At 37.6% G+C, this 18326-nt stretch overlaps 1 protein-coding gene across 1 annotated transcript; it reads right to left on the bottom strand.

Annotated features, from left to right (window-relative positions):
- Nucleotides 1-2395: 2395 nt before the first annotated feature.
- LOC122642148 (outer envelope protein 80, chloroplastic) lies at nt 2396-17817 on the bottom strand. The gene is made up of 16 exons (XM_043835567.1): nt 17185-17817; nt 15919-16012; nt 15229-15311; nt 15012-15109; nt 14853-14922; nt 12759-12852; nt 11873-11954; nt 11748-11783; nt 9885-10038; nt 9644-9784; nt 7957-8027; nt 7765-7843; nt 7539-7654; nt 7195-7342; nt 2916-2985; nt 2396-2643 (listed from the first exon to the last, which is right to left on the bottom strand). Exons 1-16 carry the CDS (start codon nt 17743-17745, stop codon nt 2489-2491), a joined length of 2052 nt encoding a protein of 683 aa, XP_043691502.1. The 5' UTR covers nt 17746-17817; the 3' UTR covers nt 2396-2488.
- Nucleotides 17818-18326: the final 509 nt, after the last annotated feature.

The raw sequence follows: 18326 nt of genomic DNA, 5'->3' as shown, positions 1-18326 counted from the left end.
AATATACAAGAAAAAAGGCAAACGGTAAGTATTCCCATTTTAAATGCGATTAAAACACATTTCCCTTTTTTTAGTGTTTTTAGACCTTAGACTTGTTAAATAATGATTTACTTAACTAATCACATCTCTCTCCCGAACTCTGATCGACTTGATTTTCCATCGACCGTAAGACTGATTCAAAGGGCTGCATTTCTCATGATATCACTTTCAACTCAAGATCAATGCACGGATCCCGAAATTAAGCTACAAATTAATGCATCTACTAAAAAGGGTTTCTAAAGTTAATTTTGGATATTACAGTTGTTTTAAACATTAGAAACATGTACTTTAAATAAAAATTCCACAATTTTATGATATAGTGCCCTTTTTTTCTTTTTTCTTTTTCTTTTTTTTTTTTTTTTTTTAATATAAACATTGGAAACTTGTACCATCTGATTTCCATTTTTTACGTTCTCTGTTTTTTTTTTACCGTGTTATTTGATCGTCCATTTGTATTTTTTATCATTTAAAACCTGAACCAATTGGATCATCACGGTTTCCGATAGCTATTTCGATCATCGTTCATATCTTCTTGAATTCTAATAATCCCTCGACAACGATTTCATCTACACCCTCAGACACCCCACCAATGGAACCCACTGTCTTCTCATTAAATGCCCCATTCTTGGACGATTCGATCACCCACCCCTTTATTGGTGGGAAACCCAGCCACTCTTTAGTCTTCTCACTAAAAACCAGCTGGCGTCATAGTAATCCCCCTATCTTTTTAATGGAAAATTTTCCCTTATAGCCGATGTTTCATATCATATGTCCACTCATGTGGATTTTTTTTTTTCTTTTTTTTTCGGTGGGGGAGTGGGGGGAGGGGAGTGTTGTCAGCATGGGACGTAGGGACCTTTATCCCCCAAGATTCGTTGACCGGTATGATTATACGGTTCTTCTCATAAGGAGGACTGAAATGACCATTCCAAACCTTGACTGAACACACTGCCCAGATGAGGACCACCCCCCTTTATTAGAGGCACTGAGGAACCGTGCCAAACAGGGAACTACAGGTGATATTGTTATTGGGATGCAGGGGCCATGCCGCGTGCAGCAGCCCCACATCCAAGCACATTGGGAGGTGAGATTTATGCCATTTATGGTGTGCAGGTCATTTCTAACCCCTATGTGTATGGGTGTGGCCCCCGCATCCCACACGAAGATAGTTTCTCCATATTTTTTTTTTATTTTTTTTTTCCTCTTGATCATGTTGACCTCATGTGAATGATACTATTTATGGCGGGAGACTTCCCCATATTGGTGGTGGGAGAAACCATATCTATCTTTAGACAAAAAAAAAAAGACAAAAACACTAGGATTTAAGATCCAAAACTATGTAACATTGTACCATAGCTCCTTGATCAACTTAAAGGCAATAAATTTATACTTCAAGGAAAGTGATGCCATGGTGCCGGTATCATGCTCCCCTCATTCTCTCCTCCCTAATAACTTCGTCTATGCTCTCATGCACTACGTTGAAGATTTCACTCAATGCTGGCAGTGTGGCTATACCTTGCCCTTAATTCAAATAACTGAAACATTTCAAGTTCACTTTCTCCATACCTTGTGGCCAATACCGATACAGATTGACTGTATTAGACCAAGTTGGACTGTTTTAACCCTCAACATACTGATACAGTAGGTGAGCGGCGGAGCATTTTACACTTTCCTCTGCACCAATACGCAATACCATTGAAACCATACAGTGTTGTGTTGGTATCGGGTGGTGATAACAATATGTATCAGCCGACAGGCCAATACAATAGGGGGTGAGAATTGGAAAATAGTTCTCGTCAAAGGATAGAGAAATAAAGTACGAAATCCTTGTTTTTCTTAAAATTCAAGAAATAATTTAGAAATAACAAAAATTGATAAACATTTCTTCATTCTAACTAACTCATGCTCCTTTACCATGTTGCAGACATCAACAGAGAATTATAGAATGATAGATCCATGCATCTCAAGTTGATTTTCAACTGAACAAGCATGGGAAGTCATTGATCTTTACTTTTATACCCTCTCCTCTCCCTTTAAATCACATGGCATTACAGGAAGTCACAATTCACAAGATCCCAAATAAAATGTCTTCCTACCATGATTATTAGTTAAATGAGCAATTATTAGTTATGGTCAATCCAATACAATGCAGCCACTTTGAGAGAATGGAAACCCAATGTCAGTTTTGATATTGGTAAAAAACCCATTGGCCAGACTCAAGAAGACAAGAAGCTGACATATCCAACAGAGCCTCAGTAGTTAAATAACTATGCCTCCCCTAGATTTTTCAGAGAAGTGAAAAAGATCTAATATACAACCAAGGCCTCTCTCTCTCTCTCTCTCTCTCAAATAAGATTCTAACCATGAAAAACAAATTAATAAAGAAAAGGAAAAAGCAAAGAATCATGAACAGCCTGAAACTGGTATCTCATGTAAAACACACGCACCTTCAGTTCCTGTGGCCAACTCCAAAATGGAACCTCTTTGCTAGCCTATCATTGAAGGCATATTCCAGTCGTAAAGGACCCAAAGGAGACTCCACACGGATACCAAACCCATAACCATAGCCGCTTCCAGCTTTTAACCTTGCACCAGCAGGGTCACCTGATAAAATAAAAATTATATATATAAATATAAAAATTTACGGCAATAACCCTTCATTGGAAATATTTCAGGCAACACAAATGTGGAACTCAAGTGATCACTGGTTTAGTTGGAAACTACAAAATACATTTTAGCTTTAGTAGCATGTTTCTTCAAGCTGTTATCACCATTTTTTTATTTTGGTTATTCAATCATCATAACTTTGATTGGTCCAAATAACCGTTTTATCATCAGACGAACAACAGCAGCTAAACAGTCAACAGAAAACATACCAGGCACTGTTGGGCCTGATCCCAGATCACTTCCATAATCACCAAAAATTGCACCTTCAACTGGCCCAAACTGCAAAAGCAGAAGCAAGAAGATCAATGAGTAAGAGTACTTGATGAACCAATTTGTGCAGGTCAATTCTATGCATGCATGATTGCTCCATTCTTTGTTTGAGCCCATACTAGTCATGATGTTGTCATGTATCAATTGAGTTAAAATATTGTACACCTAGGCTTGAACCACTATATGATGCTGGTATCTCACAAACAAATAAACCTTCCTAAAGGTTTAAAAGATTATGAAACAGAAAGGATAGAGAACTCGATGCCGACACTCGTTTCGACCATATCTTAGTCGAAACTTGATACTTTCTCCAGGCTAATTCGAAACTTGGTTTCGAGGCCCAGAAGTTTTTTTTTTTTTTTTGCCCTAATTCTTGTTGCTGCCTATTTTTTACATTTGAATCCAATCCATACATTAGTTTCACATAGAGAACACTCAAATAATACTTGTGGTTCTGACCCAAGTTTGATAGTGTATATTGTTCTTGGACATGGTATCGAATAAGGTTTGACTGGAACATAACTCCTTCAATACAAATCAGATTTAAGCAATCTTGGATTTGTTAGAAAAAATTTTGTTGGAAAGTTTTCCAACAAATCCAAGATTGCTTAAATCTGATTTATATTGGAGGAGTTATGTTCAGATCAACCATAATTTGGTGTGCACGAATGCTATTTAAAATCACCCTAAATGGTAATAAATTTTTAAACATAAAAACAAATGAATATTTTACAGCTCTTTTGTTTTTTAACAATGTTTTATCGTATTAAGATTTATGAAATTTTTAGATTTGCGAAAAACCCAGCATTTAGCCGAAAATTCAGTTTTAGCTCTTGAAACTGGGGGTTTGACTTTTTATCCTTTTAGAATTTGATTTTTTTAAACTATTTTATTGGATTCAAATAGGCGGGTATTTGCTTATTTATGAATAATATCCTAAGTAAACAAAATCATTTACTTAAATGATATTTGGCATAAATAAATGACTGTCCTGGTTTCTGACATAAATAAGTGTTTGTCCTGATTTTGAGTCAGGTTTCCTCAAGTTTCGATGGGAATAAGTGAATTTATATAGGTGTTCAGGTCTAAACTTGCAAAATTACCAAAATATGGTCGAAACAAATCGAAACTTGGTATTTTTTAAACTCCCCTAAGGTTTCATCTCGGTCAACTGCGATACCGAGACGTCTCGATTTCCATGTGTACCAGTCTATCTGATTTAGTCCACAGGAGACACTATAGGATGATCCACTGTTACTCTCATGGGCATTCACAGGATATGGGTGTTGGCACACAGGTCCCCATTAGACTATGCTGTACCATAAAGAAACACCATTTACTTAGATTCGAACATGTGCATGCAAATCAACTTGTTCATTTGGTGTGATCTCATAAAATCCACAAGACAGCTTATAATATAACAGTTGATCCCACGTTTTCTTCTAACGAAATCCCTGTTCTTTCCACATGCCACACAAGAAACTATAGGCACAACCGCAAAAGACTGAGCTGAGTAGATGATGAACAACTGCCTCCAAATAACTTATGGCACATCTCACTTCGTTTATTTTCCTTTCAATCCCTAGCTGACCCTCAAATAACAAATATTCAATAAGGTAATGGTCTTTAACAAAGAATAATTTTGCAGCAAACCTACCCAGTTCCATGATGCAGAACTAATAATAAATAAATTGTATTTACTAAAAGGGCATATCCTGTGCACGAGGCTCCCGCCACTCAAAGTCTGGGGAGGGTCATAATGTACACAGCCTTTCCCCTGCTTTTGCAATGAAGCTGTTTCCAGACTCGAACCCGTGACCACGTGGTCACAATGGAGCAACCTTACCGTTGCACCAAGGCCCGCCCTCATCTAAAATGTATTTACTACTAACTAATATTTATGTTGATAAGTGTTGTACTATTAGTTGTTTGAACATCTCTAGGAAAATATTAAATTACACATCTTTATGTCATAAATTTTTTAGCTATAATAACATCAAAATATCTATATTACTTGAGCCCACCATCTCTCATCAAATGCTTAGTATTCACCTAATTAAAAGGCAATAAGAGAACAAGTTAAAAGAAAGTAGGTTAATATAACCTTAAACATTAAACGAATCAAAAGAAGCTTTGAAAACACAGTTGTCATGGTGGAAAGGTGACCCGGATGTGTTTCGTATCCCCCTTGATATATATTAATATACTTTTATCTCATTTTATCATTAAGAATTATTTTATCTTTTGTGGATTGTATGAGTCAACCCACTTTTCCTTCCCCCTTCAACAAACTTAAACCCCTTCCTCTTTCTGTAACTCATTAAAGCAATGAAATCCGCTGTCTGATGTGATTTAGGCCATCAACCAACTACAGATCCAAACCGGATGGCAAGGATGCTCATCACTCCAATTCTCCATTTTTCACTTCTAGAAGAAACCTTTGATTCTTCCACTTCTCTTTTTCTCTCCTATTTTCTGTCTTCTCAATTCCCTATTTCTATTGAACATTCCAAAGTTGAATGAATGCACTCAAAGTGCAAAACAAAGGAACAGTTGATCAGCAATATATGCAATAAAATCCCATTTTTAACCCAAATTATTGAATGCCAGTTAGGCTTCTGTGCAAGAACTTATACTTATTTTTCCTCCCCTTGTTCAAACAACAGGCATGTAAAGTGCTTCTAAAACATGTATACAGTATACACAAGCCCCTTCTACTTCTTCTTCTTCTTTTCTTTTTTTTTTTTTTTGGGGGGGGGGGGGGGAGGAGTGGGGGGATGTATATACAAATGTTGAAAAAAGAATCCAGTGAAAATAGTATATATTAGAGCTAGGTTAAAAACAAATATACAGTATAAAAAATAGCTAATAAAAGGGTGTATCCAGTGCACGAGGCTCCCGCCACTGCAGAGTCTGGGGAGGGTCACAATGTATGCAGCCTTACCCCTGCTTTCGCAGAGAGGCTGTTTCCAGACTAGAACCCATGACCACTTTGGTCACAATGGAGCAACCTTACTGTTGAACCAAGGCCCGCCCGGTGCCCTCTAGAGGCTACTAAAAAATAGCTAATAAGTCAACCAATTATCAATCACCATAAAGACCATTATTTTTTACCCATTAGAGGGGCCAAGGTCATTCAATGAACTTTTACATATTATAATATAACAACGAAATGTAAAGGGCATAGCCTGATAAGGATAAATTTACCCTGAATAACGAATAAGAGTTGCTTTAAAAATTTTATATCAAAAAAGGAGAAGACATTATCAGGCTCTTCATAAGAGTTGATCTAAAAGGAATCAAGCTGAAGGAGAATGTTCATGTAACATTCTTTATTATATAAGGTATGATCAGTTTGCAAACCCACGCAGGAAGTTACAAGCATGGAAATATCTCCTTTTTTTAAGGTCCGAGACAAGACCTTATACAAAACAGGGAAAAAAAAAAAGAGAAAGACAACGACTCAACCGAGATGTCGTGTCTAGGTCGAGATCTCAGTTCGACCGAAACCAGATCAAACCCAGTTATAAAAGGCCCTTATCTCACCGAGATCAGTCGATATTTCGATGGGTCTCGGTCATCTCGGTGGGAAAAGCTGTGGACTTTCAAAAATGGATCTCTCTTCCCATTTTTTGACGGAAAATCGACGGATTACTTCAAGAAACTCGTGGAAGCATCAATCTAAAACAAGATTGCAGTGATTTGAAGAAGATTGGAGGATTCCAAGGTAAGCCATTTTTTTCTAATCTATTAGAGACCATTTACGTAGCCTACCAACCTAGGGTTCGAAGTCAAACTCCTATTTGGAGTTTGATTTTTCAAAATCTGATAGTGTCATTGTGTTTAAATGGCCCAAAATAGACTGTATACCAAGTTTCATGGCCTAACTAAGTCAAAACCCACCGAAACCAAGCAATGAGTTCAACCAAAAAAAAATGCACCAACTCGCCAAGATCTCGCCCAACTAGGTTTTCTGCCTGTCCGAAACCGAGACCTTGAACCATGGTTACAAGGCACATAAATTCTTTTAGATGCTAATTTATAAACAAATCTACTTTGACCCTCGTCTTATCTCATTAGAAGCTACTACTCTATGAATCCAACATCCTCAATTGACGGAAAAAGATCTCGAACATCTTTGCAAAAAAAAATAAAAACTAAGCAAATCGAAATGCATATGCAGAATAAAAGACAGAATAAATGCTTCTCACCACCTACCAGAGGAAAAGAAATCTCTCCACAACCAACAACGTACGACCGACCAGAGCCCACAGCGCCTTCTTCATAACCTCTAACACTGTTTGTTCCACCAATTGCAAATGCTTCATGGGGAGAGAAGTTGCCCACCACATGACCACCAGACAAACTAAAACCAATAATCAACAGAATCAATCAGTACAATAAAGAACCCAGGCATAATAGCAAAAGCATTCCTTCATTTTGGTTTATCAAAAAAAAAAAAATCCAGACACTTGTAAAGAACCATGACACCATACCTCACCTGTGACAGTGATGCTGTTGCTATTCAAGCACAAGAATAAAACACAGATAGGATATCATACCTCAAAAGAAGTCGAGCAGGACCAATATCTACACCCCTCCTGGCACGGGCATTCACCCTGTTAAAACATAGCCACTCAGGCAAGACAGGAAGTCCTTGTTCCATGTTAAACACAAACTGCAGAGAGGAATGAACAGCAATGACAATCAAGTGACAGAAAAGCCAAGTATTGCTATATTATATTGAAATGCAGGAAGCAACAAGGAAAGACAAGTTGAAAAAAGAACCATTGAAGACCCATGGTCACCAGAACCAGTGTAGACACTCTCAAATTTAGCAAGAAGCATTTCATCGTGAGCATTGCCGCTGAAAAATTATTTTCCAAAAGTAAATAACTAAAAATGATATAATATATAGTAGGTGACAAGCATAGTAACTGAAATAAAGATGACTTTATAAGCAGCTTTGAGGGATAATACCTTGCAGTTAGTGGGCTACCATAGCAATCCTTAATAATGGGATTCCCCTTCTCATCACGAGCACCAGCATGCTGAGAAAATTTAGTATTAATACACTGGACACAACAATATAAAGAACCGAAAGGAGGAAAATATTTTTTTTAAAAACAGAAACTACTATATCATCACAATCATAATTGCATCCTGCTCATCTGGTATTTTTAAGTCCAAATGGAGTTCTTAGTGTAAACAAAATATCTTAAAACTGATTGACAAGTCAACATTTACAGAGATGCTTTGACAGCTGAAAGTGCACGTAGAAAGTCACATCAGCTCTCCATGTGGCTCATAATAGGCGACCTTGGGGAGAATGTTTCCAAGTGAGCCACCTAGAAAGCCTTCCTATTATGGTAATGATTATATCTTGGTCAATGGTACAAAAGCCACTCATCGAGGACGGTACCCGCACCCCCAACCCCAAGCCATCATATGGTTGGATCTTTTTCCTCACTCAAACCATTCGTAACTATGCTTGATGCGGGCAGGCATACAAGTTTGGGAATCAAGAGGCCTCAAAGAGTCTATATACATTCCTCCCCATAGAAGGCCTGGAATTGTTGGCACCAGGTCTGGGCCTCAGCTTATGAAGTTTAAGTTTTATTTAAGCCTTTGCTTGGGTCTTAGATAGAGGATATAAATGCTGGGCTAGGTATTTTTGGGTTTAGTGTCACCGACTGAAGTTGACCCGGTGCACTGGTTTATTCACAACCATCTATTCCCTGTGTAATGGGTCAATTTTATAATTAGGGAACATGCTGTTCATATATTCTGCCCATATATTTTGTTATTTTAGTCACTGTGATTCTGAATTTCAGTAGGTGTGTTAGTGTCCTCCTTTTCCAGCCCACCGTACCTACATCACTTAACATAGAAACTACTGATGTAGATAAGGGCTCGAGGCATTGATGTATGGGCCCTAATCTTATATTATCAAGCAGAAGCTCAAAGAAATTGACTTCAAATCTAAAAGATTGAAATATGGAACTAACTCAGAAACTATGAACGACTTCTAGGTACATACACGTAATTATCAATTTTTTAAATTTAAAAAACTAGACTTCCATATCAAGTAGAAACAACACCTAGCCGGTTCCCTAATTTAAGCTAACCCTTGTTATAGTTTTTAACTCTATTTTCTAACAAATAAAATCCTTACACAAAGTGCATATCACAAGGTCATACTGCCCTTTAAAATTTTCCAAGGGACCGCCAATGAACTGTACAAACTGCATTAATATTCTCGCTTGTCTTATAATAGATTGGTGATAAAATAATAAAAAAATAAAAAATAAGGCACTCCATGAGGATCATTGGAAGCAATGATGGATTACCATGGTACACACTCAAATTGCTAAAAAAATTTGCTGGAACACATAATGCAGGAGTCCCTAGAGGATGCAAGACCACATCTTGGACTTTTTTTTTTTTGGTAGAAGACCACATCTTGGACTGGACTACCAGGTAATCTGATTTTGTAGTCCACAAGTCAGATTGTAAAAGGGGGCCAATCTTTTGGCTAATTTGAGATCGTGAGCATTGAAGGCCCGTGATCTCCCCTCATCACGATATGTTGACAAGTGCAATAAAAGTTGAGAATGCTTATTAACAATTGAAATAGGCAGAGAAATCTGTGAGTTTTATCAAATACCTGAAAAATAAGTCCAGCTGTTCCACTCCATTTCGGTCTTAAAGGTCGACTGAATTCGAGACCAGCTGTAACCCGGCCAATAGTCACATTACCGCCATCAGTTTGGTTCCCATGGACTAACGTTCCAGGAGTTCTTGAGTTCTAAATTAAATAAAAAACAAAACCAAGGGGAGGGGGAACTCAAGGTTAAATAAAGATGGATCTCATAATGATTTTGATATTAACAGGAACTGTAGATCACCTGAATCATGATTGATCTAGATGTACGCTTATCATCTCCTTCAATCCATGGGTCTGTATAATTTATGCGAAATATTGAGTCAATTTGTCCCCTTTCCAAGGAGATATTAAGTTTCTGGTTTCTGCCAAAAACATTCCTATGGGAATATGCAAAGCTGCAGTTGAAATTTAATGAAATATGAGTATAGCAGCAGATCAGAAAAGCTGTATAAAGCCAGACATTTAAAGATATGACACTATCATCGGACCCCCTAAAAGAAGTGTTTAACCACATAACGAGATCTATGCTCTAGCGTTTCACTCATACAAAAGACATTGAGTAGCAGTCAGCTATTAGTTACAGATTATGTTTCACAGAAGAGAAGAGAAGAAATCAGGTTTGGGATACCAATCCCACATGCACTGCTCAACAGCACCAAAACTCTTAAGAAAAACTAATATTCTTTACTCAATTCCTCTCTAATTGATGGGGATACGATTATATATATAAAAGACTTTCTAAAATTCCTAAATTGACTCAAAAAAAAAAAAAATGACCCCTAATCACAATCAACACTCAATGACGAGGACTCGGAGTCAAAACCCTAAGGTTGGGGTCGACTATGGCCCCATCCAAAGAAATATAGGCCAACTATAATGGGGTAATGGCAATCTGGTAATTAACCAGAATTTTCAAGTGGCTACTTGGTAGAGAAATAAGGAAAAGGATAAGAAGGGAATTAAGAGTTAAAGTATAAGTGCAGACTTGGAACTAAAGTAGAGTATGGCTACAAGTTAGAATAAAGGGAATGAGTAGGGAATAACAGGAAAACGAGACAAATATGGTGCGATATAAAACATGTCACAAGGTTGTCCTCAACTTCACGATATAAACAGGAAACCAGTGGCAGTACCTCTTAATTTCAGTCGATGAAACTCAACCAATACGCAACAAACCCAACTCAAACTCTAGGAGAAGACTAATATCCCATAAGATTGTTTAATCCAACAATCCAACTCCCAAAATAACAAAGAACACATGGGTTTTTAAGATCTGCAATCCAACCCAGCAGAAGAACAAAACCCAGAGATGGATTCAACTTGGAGATCTGTATTCCAGCAAGGTTTCAAGCAGAGATTCTACAGGTAGGTTCACCTTATAGGTTGTGAATAACCCCCTCAATAACAAAACAAAGGGAGCAGAATTGAAGGAGATCAACCCACTCTATTTGGACTGCATGTATCGCCCAGGAATAGAGTACACTGTATAGGTTTAATGGAAGCCGAATAAAAGGAGATAAAGAGGAAGAAAGTGATTAGAAAGTCTGACCTGAGAAAAGATGAACCAGAGAAGGAGAGGAGCTTGAAGCACACACACCGGCACATCAACACTGTGCGAGAAATCTCAGTTCTTTTAAATATTCCATTCCAAAAATCCAATCTAAGTCTATGGTCTGAAAATAAATTGACTCCAACTCTAACACTAAAGTACAGTTTGAATCAGACTGCACAATCTTTCCTATGACTCTATTATCATAACTACAATAAACGGAAGAAAATTACAAGGTAAAAAAAAACTCCTAATTTATCTACCATGTAACTGCATAGCTCTCCCGCTCTTAGAAGAACTTGGCTCTGCTCTAATGCAACAGCATCATATATCCTGGTATTCTCTAACTTATCCTGTTGCCGTGCCTTACAAAATTTATCTAGCATGCTCCTTGCATAGACCCCAAGTAATAGCAAAATGAAGACAAAGTGTGTGTGTGTTGTGTGTGTGTGTGTGGGGGGGGGGGGGCAATTGATATACAACACATGAGCATATGATGAGGATGGCATACCGCATACATAATATTGGAGAATTTTTTTAACTAAACTCTCTTACCTTCCAATTAGCCCTGATAGAGGTCCACTTGTTATCCTGCAAATCCAAGCATCACCAAAGAAAATGTCAGAGCAGCAATACTAAATGAATGAAAGACATGCCCACAAGATAGCAGCATCCCTTACCCACTTGAAATTCCACCACCAGCAGAGAAACCTCCACTAGGACGCTCAACAACTTTCATTACCAAATCAACTTTACCAGTATCTACAAGGTTGCAATAAGGGTATAATTTTCCAAAAAAGACGGAAGGCAAATATGAAAAGCACTAGAGCCAGTATAAAAACAAATGTACATAGATATAACTGCACAAAGAATCCCTGTAAAATTGATGTACAGCGCTATGACCGACAGAAGGAAGAAACAAGGATCTAAGTTCCAAACGAACTAAAACTATGGCATGTATGAAAGGCACTTAAGTCTGCATATTGCATAAACACGTAAACTCAAGTGTTCAAAGATAAAAATGCATAGCATGCAGCATCCTCGTAAATAGAAGTAAAGCACAATGGCCAACAACATAGAAAGACTGAGATACCGCCATGACACCACTAACTGATTTGACACGCTTCCCATGCATAAAAAGTTAAAGAAGAATCGAATCAGAAAATCATTTAATTGAAGCACAAGCATGGAAGCATAGATTCAACTCAAAAACCATGCATGGGAGAATACACTAGCAAAACAACAGCAATGACTATAGTAGGAAATATAAACAACAAATGTTAAGAAGAAATTAATATTGATAAAAAAAAATAACAGATATAATCAACCACTAAACACTTTTTCCTAGAACAACTAAAAGGGATAACATATATTAAAATTTTCCAAATAGAACCAATAAATACTCAATGAGAAGAATCACAAGAATGGTAAATTGTTTTCATTCTTTTTGAAAGATATACTTCTGCGGCCAAGTTTATCATTTCTAAGAATGAAAAATGCGATTGAAAAATAGAGCTACGACATCACAAAATTATTCACTAAAAGAAAACAAACAATCCAGATCACCTCCTGCAGGCTGGGGAATAATGCTAACATCTTCCATGATTCCCATAGTCAGAACAGTTTCCACGTCTCTTCTTCCTTGAAGCAAGCTGTAGACCTACATAAGGAGAACAGAAGCATAAAGATCTTTATTGATTCAGAGTAATATTGCTGATCATTCCGTCATGGTACCAAGGCAGTGACCAGCCGCCTTGATGTCTAGGCAACACCTCAGTGAGGCCAAGGCTAATGAGAAATTATTAAAATTTAAAACATTTGGAGGGCAAGATCATCAGGTTTTGGATCTGAGCACTTTAGCACATTAGGTGATTGGTTTCCTTGAACATCAATGGGTGCCTTGTAGCCTAGGAGATTTCTCGACAATTATATAGCTGATCCAACATTTTTTCCAACAAAAATGTTGATGACATCACATGGCCCAAATGATTTCTGACTAGCTTTAGATTTGCAACAGTCGTATCAACATATCATATCCATCCAGTTTAAAAGCAGATTTCACATGACCATGGAAAAGCATTATAACCTAACAGGTTACATGTTACCTAACTGTTCTCAGGTAAAAGCAGCCCCACTCGCTCAATAAAATAGCTTCTATTATTTGGAGTATGATTCTGTAAGGTGTTACCTGGGGTGTGTGGAGGAAAGAAATAATTGATTTATGTGGATAAATCCAAAGAGTTAGCTTAGATTGACTGCTGCCATTGGATCGTATTAGGAAAAGGTAGAGAGTCCAAGGGAAGTCTTGGTTATCAATGGTGGGGTATTATTCAAAAGTAAGCAGCAATGAGATGAGATTCCGGAGCTCCTTTCTCTTTCCTTTACTTCATAGATACAGATTATCAAATAATCTATGTGACATCAAAGTTTGGGTGATGACTAGAAAGGGATTTATTTGGTACCGAAAGGAAAGGGATTAACCTCAAAAATCTCTGCAGAAAATAAAACCCATCAAAAAAAAATCAAGAAATTTAGGGTTTAGATAGGAGTACCAGGATTTAGCAAGGGATTAAAAAAAGTATGTAATAGGTGTGTTCAGCCAGATTAGGGAACTTTATAATTTTTAGAGAACAGAATTTCTGAACATTAATAAAAGGAATAGAATAAAAGAATTAGAACCTGGAATCATAGCAAAAGAAACAGAATAACCTATACGGTACTGAGAAAAAATGTAACAAACACTTCCACAGAAGAGAAAGTAAGAAGAATACAATATGAGCAACAGAGGAGAAGAATGATAGAGTAGAAAATGTTATGGTAAGAGAAAGTAAAACCAGAGGATGTGCGAGAGAATTTCTAGAAACACCTGGGGTTTCTAAAATAGGAGAAAATAAAGAGACCAAATTAACTTTCCTTTTCGAAAAGTATGAATAACCAACGGTTTCTAGCAAGTAATCAAACATCCCATATAACATAAAGTAGTTCAAAATAAGATAGCCCACCTGTCTCAACTCTCAACGATGGTCCCATGTGGAGTACGCAACCAAGTAAACCTAGTTTGCACCATGGATGCACCAAAAAGTAACATAACTTTAGACCAAATAAGTATGTGGCTTCTCTGCATCATTTCCCTAATCCTTCCCTACAACTAGATGGTTGCATCACTATTTTTTTTCTCCTTCATTAATGTGTACATTTTAAACTTTTATTACTTTTCTGAAATTTTGTTTTCCATTTGATCAATTCTTTAATCAAAGAACGAGAATCATGTGCCTAACAGCATGAGCTCATGCACACACCTCAAGCATTAAGATGACATCACACAATCACATAAAACAATGCAACAGAAACAGATTTTTGTCAAAGACTAGAAGCATTTATATGGAAACAACTTCTCTGTGAACCAGGGGTAAGGCTGCCGCCTGCGTACATTTGCCCCTCCTAGACCCTACAGTAGCAGGGGCCTCGTGCACTGGGATGCCCTCTTCTTATTAACTGATAATCATCATCTACCATCATCATTACTCTCAGTATTGATTTCATAGTTATGCCACTAGAAGCATTTATATAGGAAAGAAAAAGTACATGTCTTGATTTATCAAGAAAACTACAATCTAGTATGCAAGCATTAAACACCAGTTCATACAAGATACAACACACCTGTCCCTTCTTGGTTGTTAGCTGCCTGAGTATGGTTTCAGGCCTTGTCTTCCCCGTTGTTGGCTCACCACTGAAGATTCCAGAAAGGCATAACACATCAGCCTAACAGAAAATCAAATACGCATTATAGATAAAGCAACCTTAAGACAGAGTTCTCACGTCCTCCTGTCAAGGAAATGTATGGCAATGTTATTGACCTCAGCTTCTGAAACTTGTAGCCGAATAATTCCACCAGAAAGAATCTCAACATCTGAAACCTGTGATAAGAATTACCAAAAAATTTAACTCAGGAACAAGGTGCAGCTAAAAGAGATCAGATCTGCTTCCTTTTGAAATGCAATTTGCAAAATAATATTATGGCAAGCAAAGAACAAACCAAGCCAAACAGGCCACGCTCCATGTACCAACCATTGATGGAATTTATCACTTCATCCAACCTCCGGATATTAACAACTTTTCCTGCACAACTTAACCCAAAAGATTAGTTCAATGAAGGCCTCACCCAAGCATTATTTTCATATAAATGTATTTATTACACATATAAGTGGATCATTTAAAGAAGTTTTACTATAAGGGTGGACATGAATCCGATGTCACCCTATACCACATAATAAGTTTCAGTCCAAATAGAACTCACCCATATGGCAGCCATGTTACCTGGACACTACACATTATGAACCATACCAATGTCCAAACACTTTATGTAAGCCAATGAAAATGCAGGAAAAGGAATCTTTGGCACACAAGTTGAAACCTCTGTGGTGTGCAGGTAACATAGGATGCCAAAATAAAGCTTCATCATGGCTAAAGAATCCATTTATTCATATAATGCTTTGATGGCTGAAAATACAAGGGTGAAAATCCAATTCATTGGATCACCAGAACTAATTGTAGCAATCCAAACGGTCCTTTCTCTATCCAATGGTTGGAACAACTACATCAACCTTCTACATGGCTCAAAATAGGTAACCCATTCAGAGAAACTTTTAGAAGTGACCCACTTAGGAAACATTTTCGAACAAATATTTTCATGGATTGATGTATGACAATATAAAGGAAAACCTACCATATCCATCACGGAATGCATTTTCCAAAAATTTTGATGGAAGAACATTAGCACCTTCGCATATCAACCCTTGGAACTCCTGATTTGGTTCTACCTTGTACCACAGCAAACCAATTAAGAGATATTTATGACATGCAAACAAACTAAACAACCAGCAACTAGAACAAGTTTGGAAATTGTTTGATGACAACTTATCTTGCTCGCAAAAATGTATAACCCCAGCCCCCCCCCCCCCCCCCAAAAAAAAAGTGAATTAATGTGGGAACATCTCAAACTTCAACCAATTGTCTTTTTTATTCTGAATGTACTTTCAGCAGGCCAATACTAGAAAGTTTAAAACTTGTCCATTTGGTGCAATACTGTTTTTATTTGCTTCAAAAAGAGGTTAAGCTCACGTTCTTCATTTCGGGAAGGGAGGCTTGTAGACCTATTGATTGCAGCTTTCTCCAGACCTCCAGAAAATCATTAAAAAACAAAAAGAGCTCAAATGAAAATCCCTCTGTCACCCTAGAATGAAATGGGTGATCTCGTAGTTTGGTTTCTAATTTTAGCAAGGCCTTATGCATTACTGTATTACAAAGGGATACTAAGTGAGGAGATATTGAGTTCCAAAGAGACAAGCACGTAAACAGTGGATAGACATTCCTTTAAAGAATTGAACTGAACCATAGAGTGAATGTTTCAAATTTCAATTGAATCATCCGAATCTAATGAACAAATTGTTTTCCGCAAGAAGGAAAATCTAATCACATAAATTTGACTTATTTTTCAGAAGTAAGTTGAAATGTTTCAGAGCAATCTGGCTGTTTTAGCTTGTTTTGGTCATTCTGACCTCAATAGTACTTGTAAATTTGAATCATATTAACTCATTGCAAAAAGAAGAAGAAAAAAGCATCTTTGGTGTACAAATCGAGACCAGTCCATGTTTCATAGCCTCTATAAAACCCTATCCCAATTCTTCACAATTGTATAATCCCAAAAAAATCAGCACCCACTTAAGGCCACAAAAGTATAACACCACCCCCCCCCCCCTCCCACCACCACCACCACCACCACCTCAATTCTGATCCCACAAGCAACCAGATAGGGCCAATTTCTTGGCCTTCCTCGCCTATACCAGTACACTAGTGTATTCGTCTCTTTTAACTAATGAAAATATATTCGTTGCCGATTATTTTATAAATAAATTATATTAATTCCTCATAAACTAAATGTTGGTCTGTTGGATTATGCACTCCTACATTGTCAAAATTCGAACAAATGTACCTGAAAAATCAACCGTATTCCATCTCTAGTATCCACGGCCACCGGCATGCATGAACAAAAGTAACCACTATCAATAATGCGGTGAACATCCTCCTGGACCTCCCGCACGGTTAGGGCCGAGTTTGGGCGGCAGGCCTTTAATGCAGTTGCTGCCTCTGCCTCAAGGTCCTTCCTCTCAAGCTCCTCACCGTCCTTGTTCCGGATTAAAACCTCACTGATCAAAACCCTCTCCTCGTCTTCTCTTCCATGTCGGCTCGGCAAATGGGCCTTCTGCTGAGGTTCTCTAACTTCCAATATGTTTTGATTCGATTCTTCGGATCGAACCAGAGATAGAGAAGATGAACAGAGTAGAGATGATTTAGTTTGAAAGGGGGAAAACTTTCTGCGGTTCCTGATTGATGAGATGAAACCACTGATTGTTTCTCTAGTTTTGTTTAAATTTGACGATAGGGTTTGACAGCAGAACGGAAGCTTAGGTTGTAAATGGAGAGGATAGTGAACTTTGTAAGGAGAAATTCTGATGGAACAAGATACGAACCGAACTCCATCGTTCTTTGCCATAACCGATTAGATTTGAAGTCTCACCAGACAGATTGAAGGAGAAGAATTCACCACCTTGACCTTCTGAACATGCTACTATGATTCCCTCAGTCCTCGGATAAACCCTAGTTAACCGCCTTTTTCGAAGGCGTGTCGCTGACTCGCTGCAGTACTTTGATTTTGTTATGCTGTGTTTTGTTTGGCATATATAATTTTGGGCGAAATACTTTCCACGCGATTTTTTTACAAAATTATAAAATTGGGAAAAGGTTGGCACCGGATTCCCATGTGTCATCCTCACTCCTCTCCTTCTTTTAAAAAACTCCACTGCCCTCTTGTGTAAGGTTCAAAATCCAAGTATCGGACTCGGTATCGGTCATTGTCAAAATCTTTTCAAATCGGGATTGAATCGATCTAACTCGGTCAGGATCGGTCAAAAAACCCGCCAAAAATGCTTTTTTATGGATTGGGTCATGTATCGGCCAAAGTTGGTGGGTGTTTTGATCTCAGGATCGGACCAGCTGATATTATCCGGATCGGATCAATCAATATCGATTGGTATTGGTCAGTATCGGTCAATATCGATCAAGATAATATAAAAA

The sequence above is a fragment of the Telopea speciosissima genome, chromosome 10 (genome assembly GCF_018873765.1).
Source record: "Telopea speciosissima isolate NSW1024214 ecotype Mountain lineage chromosome 10, Tspe_v1, whole genome shotgun sequence".
Taxonomy (NCBI): Eukaryota; Viridiplantae; Streptophyta; class Magnoliopsida; order Proteales; family Proteaceae; genus Telopea; species Telopea speciosissima.
Note: the sequence above shows the minus strand (reverse complement) of the source record. Positions and strands in the feature narration are given on the sequence as shown.